Source organism: Podarcis gaigeae (assembly GCF_964106915.1).
Source record: "Podarcis gaigeae genome assembly, chromosome: 12".
Lineage (NCBI taxonomy): Eukaryota > Metazoa > Chordata > Lepidosauria > Squamata > Lacertidae > Podarcis > Podarcis gaigeae.
This window is the reverse complement of record NC_139688.1, coordinates 38,564,803-38,584,747: the sequence shown is the minus strand read 5'-3', so window position 1 is coordinate 38,584,747 and position 19,945 is coordinate 38,564,803. Positions and strand designations below refer to the sequence as shown.

The 19,945-nt window shown below is 39.7% G+C and overlaps 1 protein-coding gene across 2 annotated transcripts in view; it reads left to right on the top strand.

Moving 5' to 3' along the window:
- The window catches only part of ANKRD28 (ankyrin repeat domain 28), an 86,391-nt gene extending 67,352 nt beyond the window's left edge, over window positions 1-19,039 (top strand). For both annotated transcript variants that reach the window (XM_083705594.1, XM_083705593.1), the window contains exons 13-28: window positions 695-763; window positions 1,160-1,300; window positions 3,731-3,842; window positions 4,682-4,708; window positions 6,500-6,574; window positions 6,823-7,024; window positions 7,899-7,986; window positions 9,323-9,440; window positions 10,331-10,550; window positions 11,263-11,350; window positions 11,437-11,520; window positions 12,686-12,831; window positions 13,725-13,807; window positions 14,889-14,971; window positions 15,718-15,809; window positions 17,084-19,039. In XM_083705594.1, coding sequence (XP_083561720.1) covers window positions 695-763; window positions 1,160-1,300; window positions 3,731-3,842; window positions 4,682-4,708; window positions 6,500-6,574; window positions 6,823-7,024; window positions 7,899-7,986; window positions 9,323-9,440; window positions 10,331-10,550; window positions 11,263-11,350; window positions 11,437-11,520; window positions 12,686-12,831; window positions 13,725-13,807; window positions 14,889-14,971; window positions 15,718-15,809; window positions 17,084-17,370 — 1,915 coding nt within the window. In that variant the 3' untranslated portion in view covers window positions 17,371-19,039. The remainder of the gene's footprint in view (window positions 1-694; window positions 764-1,159; window positions 1,301-3,730; window positions 3,843-4,681; window positions 4,709-6,499; window positions 6,575-6,822; window positions 7,025-7,898; window positions 7,987-9,322; window positions 9,441-10,330; window positions 10,551-11,262; window positions 11,351-11,436; window positions 11,521-12,685; window positions 12,832-13,724; window positions 13,808-14,888; window positions 14,972-15,717; window positions 15,810-17,083) is intronic.
- The last annotated feature ends 906 nt before the right edge of the window (window positions 19,040-19,945 follow it).

Below are 19,945 nucleotides of genomic sequence, written 5' to 3'. Positions count from 1 at the left end.
ATTATTTTTCTGTGCTTAATAAGATTTAACATGTTATGGACAGCAATAAGGGGTTTGTCTAGTATCCATCCCACTATTCTTAATGAGGTCTGAAGTACTAGATGCACTCTTCCATGAACTCTCAGGGATACCATCAAAGAATAAAAAATAATACAATATCACAATATTATGGGTTTAAGTAGCTATGAACAAGTGCTTCTTCATGAACTCCTGGTTTTGAAGCATTGTAAAACAAAATCAAACTTAAATGATCTAGCTTATCTGGGTCCTTCTCTAATACCCTTTATTTCCCTTCGATGATTACAGGTCTTTATTTGCTTGTGATTAAAAAAAGTTAACACTATATATTGCATTATTTTATTGGTAGTTATTTGATATTGCTGTTTGGTTTAAAGATTCCTTACAATGGCTAAGAGCCTAAAATTCCGAGAAGCCCATGCACAAGCAATTTTGCCTTGTGGTCTCAGTCACTTGTGCCATCTCACCCTAAGGCTCCTTGGTGGTTGGGTGGAGAGCTTTTAAGGAGGTGCCATCCTAGGGAATATGGCTGAAAAACATGCGGAACACTTTGTAATCCTTTGGATCCTAGTCTAGTTTCATAGAAAACTACAGATTCTGATTTATCATGGGTGACATTGCATGGGGATGTTTTTAGAGGAGTCTGACTAAGAGAAGCATGTTCTAAAACTTTCAGGAATTTGGAGTGCCTAAATCTGCTGCTCAACACAGGTGCAGACTTCAATAAGAAAGACAAATTTGGAAGGTAAAACATGATGCTCCTTTTGAATGTGCAGGATATGTTAAATAATAAGCATAGTTTACTTGCCACCAGTGTCTAATTACATGCTCTTTCCCTTGTTTATGAAAAGCACTGAAATGGTCACTTCCACCCTTGCACTTAGTATTTTATCTGCTTTTATATATTTATATAAATGGACACTCATTTACCATTGCAATCTACTTGTCTGCAGTGTAATTAGGCTCTTGGGGTATGTCCAAGTATTGTGATATTTACTGGTAAATTTCAAGACTAATCAAGTACAAAGTTTCAGACTTATTTCTACCCTTTACTGGAAATATAAAAAATTACCATGGCATATTGATAAATTTTCAGTATAAATATTGTTACAAATAACATATCTGATATCTTATGCCATAGAACTCCACTCCATTATGCTGCTGCCAATTGTAATTACCAGTGCCTGTTTGCCCTTGTGGGTTCTGGAGCAAGTGTCAACGACCTCGACGAAAGGGGTTGTACACCATTGCACTATGCAGCTGCATCAGACACTGATGGAAAGTAAGTATGGTACTATTTAGAAATCTTAATATTCAAACCCCTTAGTAGCATGAAATTTGCCATCCAGTTTTTGTTTGTTTGTTTGTTTAATGGGGATATGTTGTTAGAAGGGATTAGTAAAGACTGATAGTCAAGTTACTTTTCTCCCACAAATATGGATCTGTTTTGTTTGTGAGTAGCTACCGTATTTTTCGCTCTATAACACGCACCTGACCATAACACGCACATTGTTTTTAGAGGAGGAAAACAAGGGAAAAAACATTCTGAATGAAACAGTGGATGTATCATTTTTGGGCTTCATGCTGTGGCCACAGACATGTGATCTGATGGTGAATTTGGGATGACCCAATGCAAAGATCCTGAGAATCCCTGTGGATCCATGCTCTGTAACCACCTTTTTGCACCATTGCAGCCCCAGGCAACAGTGGGTGCGTGATTTTTTTGGTGCAGGCTGTAGCCATGGACATGCTATGTGATCTGATGTTGAATTTGGGGTGACCCAATGCAAAGATCCTGAGAATCCCTGTGGATCTATGCTTTTTAACCACGTTTTTGCACCATTGCAGCCCCATGCAACAGTGGGTGCGTGATTTTGGGGGGGCAGGCTGTAGCCATGGACATACTATGTGATCTGATGGTGAATTTGGGGTGACCCAATGCAAGGATCCTGAGAATCCCTGTGGATCCATGCTTTTTAACCACATTTTTGCACCATTGCAGCCCCAGGCAACAGTGGGTGCGTGATTTTTTGGTGCAGGCTGTAGCCATGGACATGCTATGTGATCTGATGGTGAATTTGGGGTGACCCAATGAAAAGATCCTGAGAATCCCTGTGGATCTATGCTTTTTAACCATGTTTTTGCACCATTGCAGCCCCATGCAACAGTGGGTGCGTGGTTTTGGGGGGCAGGCTGTAGCCATGGACATGCTATGTGATCTGATGGTGAATTTGGGGTGATCCAATGCAAAGATCCTGAGGATCTATGCTTTGTAACAAACCACATTTTAAGTGGGGAGGGAAGGAAAAACACAGAAGGGACAAGGAGCAGGAGAGGGGTGTGCAGAGAAGCAGCTGGCTAAGAATGCAGGAGAGGGGTAGGGAGGAAAGGAAGGCAAAAGTTTTCCCCCACCCAAGCCAGCCAGCCATCTTTCTCTCTCTCTCTCTCTCTCTCTCTCTCTCTCTCTCTCTCTCTCCCCCTCCCTCCCTCCCTCCCTCGCTCCCTCCCCCCCTCTCTCTCTCCCTTCCCCCCTCTCTCTCCCTCTCCCCCAGCAGCACCGGAGCTTGCCTGGAGGGGAGGGGCTTTCCCTGCTCTTTGTTCCGTTTCAGCAAACACAGCAAGGAAACAGAGAAGGGTGGGCAGTAAGACCCTGAGACAGAATGCAGGAAAGCAGCCGCTTTCTTTTTTCAAGTTTCGCTTCTCTGTGCAGTGTGCAGCCCCGCGATTTGATTTTTGCTTTATTTTTCGGCTCCAGGGACCACACATTCGCTCTATAACACGCACAGACATTTCCCCTTCCTTTTTAGGAGAAAAAATCTGCGTGTTATAGAGCGAAATTTACGGTAAGTCATGGGACGCAGGTGGCGCTGTGGGTTAAACCACAGAGCTTAGGACTTGCCAATCAGAAGGTTGGCAGTTCGAATCCCCATGACGGGATGAGCTCCCGTTGCTTGGTCCCTGCTCCTGCCAACCTAGCAGTTCGAAAGCACGTCAAAGTGCAAGTAGATAAATAGGTACCACTCAGGCAGGAAGGTAAACAGTGTTTACGTGTGCTGCTCTGGTTCGCCAGAAGCGGCTTAGTCATGCTGGCCACATGACCCGGAAGCTCCCTCGGCCAATAAAGCGAGATGAGCACCGCAACCCCAGAGTCGGTCATGACTGGACCTTATGGTCAGGGGTCCCTTTACCTTTACCTTAGCTAAGTCATAGACACAGGGGGGAAAGATTTCTGATAAGCTGTCTGTGGTCATTGACTTCTTCCTCCTCCATGCCCATGCCTTCCTGGGGCCTCTTTCCTCTGCCACTGTTTTGAGTCATTTGTCTCCTACCATTTTTGACAGTGCAATGTTGCCCTTTTGTAAGGGAGGACTGCTTTTAGTTGGCTTGGTATGGAATTTACGACTGGGCTTAATATTTATAGATGTTTTGAATTGTAATTGTTTTTAGAATGTTTTAAGCATTTAAAATGTTGTTTTGTTTTTGTTTTTAGCTTGTGTATCTTTTTGCCATTCTGAGCTTTGTGTGAAGGAAGGTTGGGGTACAAATTCAAGAACTGATGATGATGATGATGATGATACATTTGTTATATAATGCTTTATAGTGTGTTGTTTATGACAAGCAACAATATCTAAAAGTATTGAATGAGTGAATCATCCGTGTATAGGGAAGAAGACATTGATTAAAGATTAAAATGCCATTTCATTTTGTACAGGTGCCTGGAATATTTATTAAGAAATGATGCAAATCCAGGGATTCGAGACAAGCAAGGATACAATGCAGTTCATTATTCTGCAGCTTATGGTCATCGCTTATGCCTTGAATTGGTAAGATAATTTACTGTGAAGGACATTGACCAGTAAATAAAGATTGTGTGAGAAATCTTTGGAAGTACATGTAGGTCAGTTTTTTTAAAAGACAAAAAGAGATAATCATGAACAATAAAATTTATTATCTTATCCTTGAGAACAACAAGAGTGAAAAGCTACTTTTAGCTTTCTCTGAAGCCTTAATTATTATTCTATTATCATTTATTAAATTTGTATACCACCCTATATCTCAAGGTAGTACACAACATTTTATACACACACACACACACACACACACACACACACGTGTATCACAACATAACAAAAACAAAGACAATCCAATAATCCCCTCTTCCACATTAAAAAGGTGTCAATTAGCAAAAAGCTTGGTTAAAGAGGAACTATTATTTTATTACTTATTAAGCATGTTGACATGATTTTTTTCTTTTTCCTTGAACAGTAGACCCCAATACCATTATACAATCTGCTTTTGAATATTCCATACAGTTTGAAAAGTGATTGCCTTGTGGCATGCTGTTTAAAAAACAGAAGCCCAGAACAAGCATTGTTCTTTGAATCTTGGCCAATATGTAAAGTCCATTTCAAACATAATCATTTGGATTGTTGCCTTTAACTACAATGAGGATATTATAGATAGTTCCAAGCATGATTTGCATACCAAACCTGGGATACAAAGTGTAATACATATCTGCAAAGATATGTACATATTTGAATTACAATTGTTGTTTTATAAACTTAAATTCAGAACCATGAATTTTCTGAAGAATAATAAAAAACTTGGAGTTTTGTATTCACATTTTTAGCAACTGTTATCTAAAGTGTGGATTTCATTGCAGATTGCCAGTGAAACACCTCTAGATGTTGTAAGTATAAAGACATTTGCTGTAAAATATTTATTGTGAATATTCAGAATGCTTTATAGCCTAATTTTGTTTGACATTTCACTATTTATACTGGAAATTCAGCAGATACTTAACTAAAAGTTGAATGACTCAGAATAAAACATATGGCTCTTCTAGTTTGTTTTCCACAGGAGCTAATTAGTAACGTTCAGATAGCTTTTATGTTGTGTACTGTGATCCTGGTGATACAAGTAGGCAAGTTAAAGAAACCACAAATTGCTGCTTGCTTCTCATTTAGCTCAGTTTTCGTGATGTAGTTTTCTTGCTTCTTTACTTCAGCTTGATTCCTTAAAGGCTGCATTCACACATCATGCTAAGCCAAACCATAGCATAGCATGATCGTGCAGCTCCCAGGGAGGATATTGCAGCAACTTTGATCCTCTAGCTTTTTGTGGCACAGCAACTAAGCCAAGATTTGGCTTAGTGTTTTGTCCAAAACTGGGATCATAATTACCATATTTTTCGCTCCATAAGAGGCACCTGACCATAAGACGCACCTAGTTTTTAGAGGGGGGATGCAAGGGAAAAAATATTCTTTAAAGGGAGCGCTGAGCAGAGCCTGTATGCATCCCAGGCTCTGCTCAGCGCTTCCTTTCACGAGCCGCGTGGAGCGTGTGTGCGGCACTTGCAGGCTTTTCCCTGAGGAGGGAGAAAAGCCCCCAAGAGCCGCACACACGCTCCGCGCGGCTCTTTAAAGGGAGCGTGGCTCTTGCGAGTTTTTCCAGGAGGTGAGGGAAAGGACTGAGGGGCTGCCCTCTGTTCCTTCCCCCACCTCCCGCAAAAGCCATGCGTTCTTTAAAGGGAGCATGGCTCTTGGAGGCTTCTGCGAGAGGTGGGGGGAAGGGACAGAGGGTCTAAGCCAGAAGCTAGAACAGCAAGAGGGAGCACTGCTCAGCGCTCCCTCTTGTTGTTCTGGCTTCTGGAATAGCCATGCGAAGCCTCCTCAGGGCAGCGGGATGAAGGCTCCCTGTGCCCTGAAGAGGCTTTGCACGGCTAAACAAGAAGCTAGAACAGCAAGAGGGAGCGCTGCGCAGCGATCCCTCATGCTGTTCTGGCTTCTGGGATAGCCGTGCAGCCTGCATTCACTCCATAACACACACACACACATTTCCCCTTACTTTTTAGGAGGGAAAAAGTGCGTCTTATAGAGCGAAAAATACGGTAAGCATTCCCCTTGTAGCAGAGGGTCATCCGATGGTTATAGGCCGTGGTTAGGGAGAAGAGACGTTTATCACAATCCTGGCTTGGGATGACATGCTGAGCCCAACTTTGGCTTAGCTTGCCATCCTTTGGTGACTGAAAAAGCTTGGGGGAATCTGGAAAGTAGGTATCAGCTCCTCGCCAGGAGCCAGCATATTCATCATGCAGTTACAGTAAACCATACCCTGTCTTACTGTGACATGTGAACCAGGCCAAGGAACATCCTTCTCATATGCTTCCATTTCTCACCCAGTCTTTTCCTGGAGGCTTATAACCATTAACTGATCTTTAAAAAACAAAAAAACTTTGTTAACATCAAGTCTTTCTAATGTGTTTTATAGTATGTCAGGGGGGAAAATGAAAAGTTTAAGTGTAAGCTCTTTGTTTTTGTTACAGGAGCTCAACAAGCATGTTTTTATTTTAAAATACAAATTCCTCACATTGGTATTTTCCCTCTGTTAATGAATTACATTGAGACAACCATGCATTGTTGAAGTATGCATGTCAACTTAAAAATAATTTGACTTTTATCGCATATATTTTTCTGTTTAGCTAATGGAAACATCTGGAACAGACATGCTGAATGATTCAGACAACAGGGCACCAATTAGTCCATTGCACTTAGCTGTAAGTATTTAGTTCACCAAATATTGATTATTGGCCTTTTAGAAAATAAACATACCTTTGCATTGGGTGATTTAATGTAATTTTGACTTGTGCTTTGAGTTCGTTTATGCATCAATAATTATTTACGCTTGCTAAAACCTGGGCTACATTTGATAGACATCTTTGTAAAGTGTACATTTTTGTCTCAAATCTGATTCATTTTTATCACTGTAATGTCTCCATCTATCTAAAATTGTAACATTTCTCAGGCCTATCATGGACACCATCAAGCTCTGGAAGTATTAGTGCAATCTTTGTTGGATCTTGATGTCCGGAACAATAATGGTAGAACGCCATTGGATCTTGCAGCTTTTAAAGGACACGTTGAATGTGTCGATGTACTAATTAATCAGGGGGCATCTATTTTGGTGAAAGACTATGTTGTAAAGAGAACACCAATACATGCTGCAGGTAAGACCTTTAGCACTTCATTTTTAAATCATAGCAGAAAAGTAATAAATAGGGTAGAAATTTGTTTATTTTGTTTAACAATCCCCCCCCCCCCCGCTTAATTATTATTTTTAAAAATCAAGTGGTCTTACAAATAGAGAACAGATTATCTAATTCTGCTGTTTCTAAAAAGCAGATAGTTACAAAAATTGCTTTGAATATGTTATATTGATCTGGTTATTTTATTTGGTTTTATTGGACCCTATTTTATAACTAGAGGAGTTAAATTCAGGCCTCCACATTTCTAACTACATTGGCTTAGGAGCTTCTGTCTCCTTCCTTTCCTTGTCCATTTGTTTTTGCAGAGGTTTTGAGTTATCAAAAATATTCAGGCACCCAGAGCAATGAATTGTATGCGGTTATATTTTCTGGTCTCCCTTAAGGTTTGGGCTTTGATGGTAGCCTTGCATTGGATAACATGAAGAAGCAGCCCAGCACATAAGATGTGTGTGCTTTCTTGGTGACTTGGGATCCTCAGTCAATTTTTTTATTTAGTTTATTTTTAAAGATTTATACCCAACCCTCTTGATCACATAATCCCCACCAAGGCAAGACAAATCCTATAAGTTGCACGTTACTCCCTTATGTGATGTGAATCTCAGCCATTCCCTCTTACCCTCTCCACTAAAGCCTAAGGTCTTTAGTTAATCCAGATTTGTCAGCCAAAATTTGCATTATTTCACCCTTAGGATAAATGCAATGTGGTTGCATCACTGGCAAAAATGTATTTTATGCTTTAATGCAGTAATACCTTCTGACAGTCTTAAAACAGAAATTAAAAAAATTCAAATAATTTGATGTTTAATGATTTTAATGTTTTGTTAATATTTTACAGCTACAAATGGTCATTCGGAATGTCTGCGGTTATTGATAGGAAATGCAGAACCACAGAATGCTGTCGACATCCAAGACGGAAATGGACAGTATGTCTCAAATTGCATTTTTCTCTTAAAATGAGCTCGCTAGTTCTGGGCTGACAGTGCTGGGCTGACATGAGCATGAAATCAAAATAGCATTTTAAAAAATCCTTTAGGACCATTTGATTTTTAAAAAGAAATATACTCATATTTGCCTGATATTTATTTGCTTTGAACACATACAGTAAATATTTCAGTAGACTATGAACCAAATAATGAGGTTTTCTTTAATGCCTAAATTGCTTTTTGGTCTTTTCAGACTTTTTTTTACTAGGCTTTCATGGACCTATTTGCATAGTGAAATCATGACTTAGCATGAATGCACCAGGACCTGAGATGAGATTTCACCATTTGCTCCTCTTCTGGCCCTGCTACCGTTGTTCTGCTCTGAGCTAAGCCAGTGCGGTTTGGCTTAGTGTTTCATCCAAACTCAGGCTCATGGTTTGTCTCACTCCAGACAAACTTGAAGCTATAACCAAAGTTTGTTCTTGGATTTATAGTTCATGGTTTGTCTGGAGGAAACAGATTCAGATAAAGAATGTAAATAAATATATTTGATCATTTTCATAATAATTTATTATTCCCAATGGCCATGTTTTCTTCTGGATAATGTTTATTTTCAAATTAAGATATGCAGTATTGAACGATTACCTCCAGCTGGCCTTTTATGAAACTCAGTGCTGAATTATTGCAGAGCATTCATTATTTAAAAACCCATGAAATAGTTTATTACAAGGCAGATCTTCAAATCATTCTGCAAATAAAATAAAGAACAAAGGGCTAAGACATTGCATACATTTTTCAGGTTGTGGCTTGCAGACAGTTATGAGGCAACAATAGTGAAAGGTGCATCACAACTGTATTTTGACCTGGCTTCTCTATCCTACTCTCTTTAACAGGGGTCAGCAACCTTTTTCAGCCGTGGGCCGGTCCACCGTCCTTCAGACCATGTGGTGGACCGGACTATATTTTGAAAAAAAAAAAAAAAATTCCTATGCCCCACAAATAACCCAGAGATGCATTTTAAATAAAAGCAGACATTCTACTCATGTAAAAACACTCTGATTCCCGGACGGTCCGTGGCCAGATTGAGAATGTGATTGGGCCGCATCTGGCCCCCGGGCCTTAGGTTGCCTGCCCCTGCTCTTTAATATATGGTATGCTCCTTTTAAGAAGATTTGTCTCTGTCTCCATTCAGAAGTGCAGCAGCCCTTCCAGTCTATGGACTGAGTCAAACTAGGATTTGCTAATGTTTCTCTCCACAGTTGCCTAGCTTGCCACGTGAGCAGGTTTGTGAGCTTGTTAACATATAATGTATGGGGTTTTTTTGTTTCTCTTCCAGGACTCCTCTGATGTTGTCTGTTCTCAATGGGCACACAGATTGTGTCTATTCATTGCTTAATAAAGGAGCAAATGTAGATGCCAAAGATAAATGGGGAAGAACAGCATTGCACAGAGGGGTAAGTGTGTCATTCATTGCCCCCTGCCTCACCTTTTAATAGGTAGCATCGCTGAAGTTTCCCTAGAGAAACTTAGAGGTCTTGCTGAGCTCAGCGCAACAAGCAAGTCATGACTAAAGAGTCATTAATTTCAATGGAAACTAAGTTCAACTAACTTAGTCTGCATCCAGAACACTTTATTTATATGTTAAATAGGTAAAGGGACCCCTGGCCATTAGGTCCAGTCGTGACCGACTCTGGGGTTGCCGCGCTCATCTTGCTTTATTGCCCGAGGGAGCAGGCATACAGCTTCGAGGTCATGTGGCCAGCATGACTAAGCTGCTTCTGGAAACCAGAGCAGCGCACGGAAACACCGTTTACCTTCCCGCTGGAGCGGTACCTATTTATCTACTTGCACTCTGATGTGCTTTCGAACTGCTAGGTTGTCAGGAGCAGGGACCGAGCAATGGGAGCTCACCCCATCGCGGGGATTCGAACCGCTGACCTTCTGATCGGCAAGTCCTAGGCTCTGTGGTTTAACCCACAGCGCCACCCGCGTCCCTGTATATATTATATACCCCTCCCCTTTTATAGCAAACTGTTACAAAGTGGCTTACAATGTAAATGCTGTAGCGTTAACAATACAGAAACAAACGCTGTTTGGAAAGTGTCCTGAGACATACAAAATCAGCTCTCAATAGCTTTTGAAGCTTACATTCCTAGCCGGCTCCATCTGCCTTTTTGTACACTAATCTCCATTTATCGATGTGAAAACAGATTGGGCTGATATGGTAGTGAAGCAATGGATGGATCACATAACTGAGGAGACCACTGATTTTTTTTCCTTTTTCTTCTTTGTGACTATATACACGTTGACGCAATATATGCTTTATGTGTTACATTTTTTTCAGGCAGTTACAGGACACGAGGAGTGTGTAGAAGCTCTGCTTCAACACGGTGCAAAGTCCATACTACGAGATTGCAGAGGACGAACACCTATACATTTGTCAGCTGCATGTGGACATATTGGGGTGTTAGGAGCACTCTTGCAGTCAGCAGCATCTGGAGATACAGTACCTGCCCTTGCAGACAATCATGGATATACATCATTGCACTGGGCCTGTTACAATGGTAAATAAGACATGATCATTTCTTAAGAATAAATATTCTAGGGGAATGCTTGGTTGGTGTAGAATCACGTGACTCGTACAAGCTGCCTTGTGCTTCCAATCTCCATTGCCATTCTCAGATCAGACAGTGCTAACTAATAAAATCCTAAAACACACCAGGAGAACTAGAGAAGGATTTTGGGCAGAGGCAACATATTATCTTATGCGCCATTCTGTGAAGATTTACACATGCCAAAGTACCTTAGGAAGTTTGTAGCTGATTGGTCCCAGAACATGTGACTAATTAGAAGTGTCATGTGCCAGGATGTCTCTGTAGGAAGCAGCCAATTGCCAGGCCACAGAATGGGTCATGGATAGCAAATAAACACATACAGGAAAAAGATAAATAAGTGTCGGAGTCCACATGCACAAAAGACACACCCTATTCAATATTTCTGCCAATAGATCTTCAATTCATTTATCTCCTTCCTCACCCTCTGTAGGTTTGACCCATTTCTATAATAGTAGCTGTGTGGCAGCATCGTAGCCATGAAAAAATGGTACCTATGGCTACATTTACCTGATAGTCAAGAGTGTTCCAAAATAAACATCAGTTTCCACCATGTGACACATAAGGAATAAACTATACATTCTATTTATACTTAGTATTTCATAATAAAGACCTCTGATTTGTATTATTTTGCAATTGCTATCTGGCATTTAAACCATTTTAGGTCATGACAGCTGTGTCGAACTTCTTTTGGAGCAGGAAGTTTTCCAGAAAATGGAAGGAAATGCTTTCAGCCCATTGCATTGTGCTGTGTAAGCAACTTCTACATGGATTTCATTTTATCTTTTTAACAAACTGCAGCTTTTCTGGAAGTAATTCCCTTTTAAATTTCTGATAGGATTAATGATAACGAGGGCGCTGCTGAAATGCTAATTGATACACTGGGTTCTAGCATTGTAAATTCTACAGACGGGAAAGCCAGGTAAGGTCTGAAGCACATTTACTAAAAAGAATGTTCTGCATTTTCAGTTCTGCTTAATAAGTAGCCAGAGTTGTTGCTTTATGTGTTCTCTGACTGTTATCCCAGTAAGGGAGGTGGAGCTTGAATGTAATGAAGTATTTTGGTAGAAAGCATGGCTGGTTAGAACCCTGGACAGCAGCCTGCCAACTACAACATTTTGTCGCAGGTTTCATGTGTTTAATCTAGATTAAGGCCCCATCTGCACTACACATTTTAAACAGTACCATACTGTAAACAGTCATGGCTTCCCCCAAAGAATTCTGGGAACTGTGGTTTGTTCAGGGTGCCAAGAGTTGTTAAGAGACCCCTATTCCCCTCATGGAGCTACAGTTCCCAGAGTTCCCTGGGAAATGGAATTGGTTGTTAAACCAATCTGTAGCTCTATGAGTGGAACAGGAGACTCTTAACAGTTCTCAGTACCCTTAATGAGTGACAATTCTTCGGATTCTTCAGTATGATACTGCTTTAAATATATAGTTCAGATGGGCCTTTAGTCTAGATCTGTGTGTTCTAATTTAAAACAGCTGATGTTTTAATATCTGTAAAAGCTTAGTATTTTACAATGGTAGGTTAACTATTATATATGTTCTAGCTAGATTTAATACTTGACTTATAATTTCAAGCTGACTGGACTATTCCCTTCCCTATACATTGCAGTGATGTGTATAATTTATAATATGTTCAGTAAACAAAGAAATAAAGCTGTGTGATCCTACATATAAGTATCTGGAAATCCTTCATTAAACTTATATAGGATTGCGCTTTCTTTACACAGTAAACCAAAACTCTTAAAAAAAATAATTTATGATATGAAAAGAAGCTTTGGATATGTTGGGCTGAGATCTGGGTTTGGACCTCTTTTGTAATATCTGCGGTGCTTTGCCCAACCCCACTCTTTCTATATCTCCTTCCCCTTGTTATTCCATGAAAAGGGCAAGAGGGGAAATGAAATGTATATAGTTGACTCTAAAGTGTTGAGATAATTCAAATTCACAAATCATAATCTTCTAAAGCAGTTTTTTCTACAACCGTTAGACGGGTTATGCTTTTAGGTAGAATCATGCATATGATACTAGTTGTTAGCCTGCTTTTTATCTACAAAGTGTGCTCTTTTTCTTCTCCCCAGAACTCCTCTCCATGCAGCAGCCTTTACAGACCATGTAGAGTGCTTACAGCTTTTGCTCAGCCATAATGCACAAGTAAACGCTGTAGATTCTTCTGGGAAGACCCCTCTAATGATGGCTGCAGAAAACGGACAAACAAATACAGTTGGTAAAAAGAGAACTCTTGTGTATTTTCTGTTTTCATTACTAATAACTATAAATTCTACTAACGTAAAAAGCCTGCATTAGAACTGCATAGGCCATTTTTAAAGCAGATTTGCAGATTTCAGATTGATCAATGAAGCAACTTTCTTGGGTTAATATTTTTATTAATCAACAGAATTGGATTCAAAAGAACACGCATTCTCTTAACAACTACAGTAGTTTCATAATTTCATTCACAGGATAAGCCACAGTGTAAGTGAGTGACTTAAGAGGATAGAAAAGCATAGGATGATGAAACATGGGGCAGTAGGGGAATTTGCACACACAAACAAAAAAATGTTACCAACGGTTACAGTGGTGCCCTGCAAGACGGAAAACTCGCTAGACGAAAGAGTTTTCCGTTTTGGAGGTGCTTCGCAAAACGAATTTCCTATGGGCTTTGCAAGCCAAAAATGTCTTGCGAGTTCCTGCGGGTTTTTCCCCCCCCCCCTTTTTCTAAGCCGCTTATCCGCTAAGCCGCTAATAGCGCTAATCTGCTAATCCGTCAATGGGCTTGCTTCGCAAGACGAAAAAACCGCTAGACGAAGAGACTCGCAGAACAGATTCTTTTCGTCTTGCGAGGCACCACTGTACTTGAGTGGCGAGAGAGACTATTGCATTCGGATTCCCAAAGGCATCCGGTTGGCAACTTTGTGAAACAGATCGCTCAACCTGAAAGGCTTTTGATCTGATACAGCAAGCATGCTCTTATGTTCTTAATCATGTCAGACCTATTTACACTTCCGAGTTGGGAACAATCTCTGCTGATGAGATAACAGTAAAAAAAAAGTTGTACACTATAAACCTTCTGTCTATAAATGCATCTTTTCAGTTAATGTGACACTTTACTTCTTTCAGAGGTGTTGGTTAGCAGCGCTAAAGCCGATCTGACCCTGCAAGATAAGTGTAAAAACACAGCACTGCATTTGGCTTGCAGCAAGGTATGTATCATTTTCCAGTTTGGAACTTCTGTGATTTATTGCTGGTCTTGTCGTGGTTTTCATCATTTATCCATTTGAATAAAGTTGGTCTAGAGCAGCAGTGGTGATGCAGTAGTCTTTTAAATGCACTGGGAAAGAACTACACCTTGAGTGGGGTGCCGAGTTCTTTATCATGCTTGCTTCGTTCATAGCTGCATCAACACTGAGCCAGGTAACAGATTTTTAACAATGGCTCGGCCCTACAGATGTTTTGGGACTACAGTTCCCATAATCCCTGACCACTGGTCCTGTTAGCTAGGGATCATGGGAATTGTAGTCTCAAAACATCTGGAGGACCGAGTTTGCCTATGCCCACTTTACCTCAATGCTGGTGGCAATCACCACACCTTGTGACAGAGCACTTCATAAGTTAATTATGCATTGTATATGCATATGTGTGAATGATATAAATCAGGCATAGGCAAACTTGGCCCTCCAGATGTTTTGGGACTATAACTCCCATCATCCCTAGCTAACAGTGTTCAGGGATGATGGGAATTGTAGTCCCAAAACATCTGGAGGGCCAAGTTTGCCTATGCCTGATCTAAAGCTAAGACAATGAAGTCCATCTGTTGAGCTTTTTAAGGTGTCCAGTGATCTGGACTCTCTACCAGAACTATTCCATTATTGGGCAGATGAAACATCATCCCTTATACTGGATCTGCTTGGAATACAGAGGGCATTTTGGCAAAGGGGTGGGGGGAAGAAGATGATACAGTTCAGAAACGGAATGAAGGAAGAGAGGCAGCAGTGGGTACAAAAATTGTAGAAATTGAAGTAAAAGACAGAAACATGCAGTCTTCACCAATATAATATCTAAGCATATTGGGCTAAGTATCTTGTGTCCTTCTGCAGACCATACTTAGCGCTAATAAAAACTCTGCTTACTAGTTCCAAATCTGTTGCTTACATAATCTAAAGAAAACCTGTGTAGATTGTTTCAAATATACATGTTGAATTTGCCAAGGTTTAAAATAATAGATGTTTGTTTAAAAGGAAGAATAAAGAATCTCTTTTTCCTTTTCCTTCCTTTTTAAAAAAGGGTCATGAAACTAGTGCCTTGTTAATACTGGAGAAGATTACAGATAGAAATCTCATCAATGCCACCAATGCAGCCTTGCAGACGTAAGTACAGCTTCATATAGCACTGAAAATCTATTATTGAAGAAACTATATTTAGGTGAATGTAGTGGAGTGGGAGCAGGGAGATTATGGGGGAAAGTGCTCACTAAAAAATTTTTGTGTGATAATTGGCAATATATGAGCTTAATCTATACAATGTTTTAAGAAACCGTCTTCATGGAAACATTCGGCAAAGGCAAGGCAGAATAGAAATATTAACAGTAAACAAAAGAAGCAATAATTTACAGGTCACAAGGCAGGAAAATAGTAATCATGCTGGCTTAAAACAAGGGACAGAAAAAGGATGATTTGCTAGTTACTGACACAGTTACTATACTCTGATTCATGTTTGCTTGGAATAGGATAAGAGTTGGTTCACACAAAAATTACAGGTTACACGAGAACCAAAGAACTGCTTAGTCTCACACCATATAGATTCTGTATTTAAAACCAAGGTTGGCTAACCTTTGGTCCTTCAGATATTGCCGGACTATAACTCCCACCCTCTCTGTATTGTAGTAATAGATTAATTCTACAGATACATAACAAGCTACTTACAAATATTTAAACATGCTCAAATGTTTGGATATCACTTTTTCTACTCTAGAAATTGCAACGGCTTGCTTTAATATGTATATAATTACCTTTTCACAAGGATAGAAATGAAAATACTAATATAATCAGACAGTAATCTTTGTATGCATTTTTAATGTGTTTGTTGTAAGATTTGTGGGTGGTTGTCTCTGCAGACCTTTGCATGTTGCTGCTCGAAATGGATTAACGGTTGTAGTTCAAGAACTTCTAGGAAAAGGAGCAAGTGTACTTGCCGTTGATGAAAATGGTAAGTAAATTTAAACAGGGTAAAGTTGAATCCTTTTCCAGCAGTGCCATATTGCCTCCAAGAAGCCTGGTATTCAAAGGTATTCTGCTTCTGGGCATCTATTAGGGTCTATTTTCCATGAATTTGTCTAATGCTATTTTAACAACAAGGGACGTGAGTGGCACTGTGGGTTAAACCACAGAGTTTAGGACTTGCCGATCGGAAGGTCGGCGGTTCAAATCCCCGCGACGGGGTGAGCTCCCATTGCTCGGTCCCTGCTCCTGACAACCTAGCAGTTCGAAAGCACATCAAAGTTCAAGTAGATAAATAGGTACCACTCCAGTGGGAAGGTAAACGGTGTTTCCGTGCGCTCCTCTGGTTCGCCAGAAGCGGCTTAATCATGCTGGCCACATGACCCGGAAGGTGTACGCCGGCTCCCTCGGCCAATAAAGCGAGATGAGCACCGCAACCCCAGAATCGGTCACGACTGGACCTAATGGTCAGGGGTCCCTTTACCTATTTTACCAAACCATCTAAATCAGCGGTCACTTGGTTCGCCTGCAATTTCTAAACCATGGTTTAGCATTATGTGTTGCTGTTCACCTTGGGCTTGCCTGCTCCCCAGCTTCTTCCCACTGCCGTTACAAGGAGATTGGAAGGTTCAATATTAGATTAGCCACAGTTAAGCATTATATCCAAACCTTAAAGTGCAGCTAAATGCTGAGAATTAACCACCTTTATAAACTGTGGTTTGAAGTTGACTTGTTTCCACACAGCACAGTTTGGATGTCACAAAAGATGTGGCCAGTCTAAAACAGAAGCTGCGCTAGATCAAGGGGGTGGCACACTAACTCAGAGTCCCATTGCACAAATGGAAACCCATTCCCACTTGGCAGACGCACACAGTTGTCTGTCACCCACATAATCCAGTTTTTAATTAGTACAATTGTACTTTGGTTCTCGAATGCCTTGTAACTCGAACCTTTTGGCTCCTGAACACTGCAAACCCGGAAGTGAGTGTTCTGGTTTGCGAACATTCTTTGGAACCCAAATGTCTGACACGGCTTCCAATTGAATGCAGGAAGCTCCTGCAGCCAATTGGAAGCTGTGCCTTGGTTTTCGAACGTTTTCGGAAGTTGAACGGACTTCTGGAATGGATTCCGTTTGAGAACTCAAGGTTAAACTGTATAGCATAACAAAATCGTACTTTGCTGCTGTACCAAGTGAATGGACTTTGATATCTGAAATTTTGGGTGTGTCTTGAACTAAAATTTATGATTTTATTCTGACTCTAGGTTATACACCAGCTTTGGCCTGTGCTCCCAATAAGGATGTTGCTGATTGCCTAGCTCTCATTCTGGCCACAATGATGCCTGTTTCGTCAAGCACCACGCTACCTTCCCTTACTTTCAATGCCATTAATCATTACACCAACACCTCAAAAACTGTCACCTTTGACTCCTTGCCTATTATCAGGAGTGAACACAGCTCTTACTGTAGTTTCAACAACATTGGCAGGGAAGATGGTTACCCATATACGGAAGAAGATGAACTTAATGACTCGGATTCTGAAACCTATTAAGAAGCTTCCTTGGAGGTCAGAAGAGGAACTCACTTGCTGAATTTCAAGATTGTGTTGTTGGAGAAAGCAGTTTCTGAATATAAAAAAGGGACACCCAGAAGAGGTTTTTTTAAAAAACAAACATGGGTGCACATGAAACATTTGTGCAACTTCCCAAAGGCTTTTAAAAGCAGGTTATGCAAAGGAAATGCTTCAAATCCATGGTGCAAAAGAAAAAAATTACACAAAATGTTATTTAATTGCAGTGTACTAGGTTGTCCATGGTGCCATGAAGAATCCTAAAAAAGGCTGTGCACCATTGTCTGTCTAAATGAATAAACAAGTTATACAACAAAGAAGACAATAGATTTAAATCTTACCAAGATCATTTTTAAGGCAATAATTGAGTTTGGTACAGAAGGCGTTGTTTGTGCAGCAAATTGCCAAAGGACCAAATGAATAACTTAGACTTCTTTAATTTTAAAAAAAAACCACAAAAACTTTTTTTGAAAAGTTGAATAGGTTAAATAAGTAATAGTCTTAGCCAACCCCTAAATTACTTCTGACAATTAATGTTAGATTTGGTTTTAAATGTCTTATTTGTTTTTAATCACCTAACAGCCTCCCAACACAGTTAAATGTACCATGGGGGGGGGGGGGAGACGACTTAATTTTCAGTTTTGTTTCTCTGAGAGGAAATGAAAAGGAACTTGTCACAATCTTATAGTAGTGAAGCTGTACTGGCTTAACCAGGAGTAGTCAGGGTGAAACTTGTACAGTAGTATAATAAAAGGGAGATGAGACAGCGATGCAGTATTTATTGCACAGCTTACTTTTACGAAAATAAATCTGTTTTAAATATATATTTTTATTCAAAATACAGGAATGGTAATTATCTGGATGAGCAAAACTGCATCAAAAATGAGAATTGTAAAATCCTGACACCCTGCTAGGCTGCCTTAGGGAAATGGCATTTTCTACAGCTTGCCCAGTCTTCTACATCATATACAATGACATGAGATTTGTGCCTCTATGATGTATATAATTTTTTTAATTAAAAAAAAACAACCTCCTAAGCTTTCATGGCACAGGATGTGACTGGGGGATGGTTAAAATGGTTTCCCTCTCATCAAAAAGGTACAGTGATGAATCTTTGGAAATGTATTCCAAGTCCTTCAGCTAGAGTTACAGCTTGCCTTGAGTTTGTCTAATTTATAACAGGCTACTGTAACAAAAATGACTAAACTGAAAAATGGAATACATTTCTCGATCCTAAAATGAAATTTGTTAAAATAGAGGTATTTACTTTATTTGGTTCTGCTTTAATTGAAAAGTAACATTTTTAATTATAACTTGCTTATGTACATGCAAGAACATATTCTTGCATGTTGAGGTAAAACACAAATGACTTGCTATAAACTGACCCCAACCTTCTTTTATCCTTTTTGTATTGTGAAACTGGAAACCTTAATGCCATTGTAAATTATCAGCTTGTTTTCTGAACATAGTGTGGAAACACAGGACAGTATTTTGATCTATTTGATAATTTTGTGGGTTTTTGAAGAATTAATGAGCATGTACATATAAATAGCAACTGCTTGAATACTGTATTTACCTGCACTCTTTGAGTACATCAAGATTCCTGTGTATATTTTACAGAGTATAATAAAACCCAGATGTGAGAGTTGTATTTAATGAATAATCTGTGTATCTATGTGGGATAATTGTTAATTCCTTAAAGGGCTTCTCTTCATTGAATACCTCAGATTTATAAATCCTATTCTACAAAACCTTTTTGGTCCTGTTGATTCTAAAGCAAAGATCAATCATTCAGATAACTAAGCTATCTTCCGGAGGCCTTTTGATCATTGATCATATGCATTATTACAGTTGGATAATTTGAAAAGCCTGGGGCCTTTGCTTTTCCATATCGTTCTCCTTAATGTGCTGTGGCATTGCATAAAATGGAATGGATGGCTTACTAATTGATCGAAAGGACTGTTAATTCCACCAGAACTTGGTAGCATTAGCACTCTAGCTGTGAAATAGCTGGATATTGTCCGCCTGAAAGTTCTTGGTAAGCCTCTCTTTCCTAATGTAGGTAACTTGCTGTTGCTGGTGAGTGATGCTGACATGCTACAACAGCGAACAACAGTGCTTTTATTTATACATTTGTTTTGCATTTACTCATAAATCAAATTAACATTACATTTGACATTTCTCTTGTTTTCTCAAGTTCATTCTTTTAGGCAGGAAAAGAAAGATGAAGTGCAAGGTAAAACTGTTGTTTTTATAAATATCTATCACACTGGAGTCCTTTAAAGCTTCTGATTTTTTTTGTGGGGTGGGGTTCTGTTATTGAAAGTGGAATTAGAACACATCACTAATATAGTATCTTCTTATTAATATAGTGACATATTCTGCAACATCCTATAAAAGTCCTTTCTACTTGGTATTATTATTATTTAAATTTGTATACTGCTCTTCATCTGTCAATCTCAGGGTGGTTCACAAGTGTTTAACCTATCCACACTGGATGCAAAGACCCAGCATGGGTTTCTCAGAAACAAGTCATGACAGACAAATCTCATTTCTT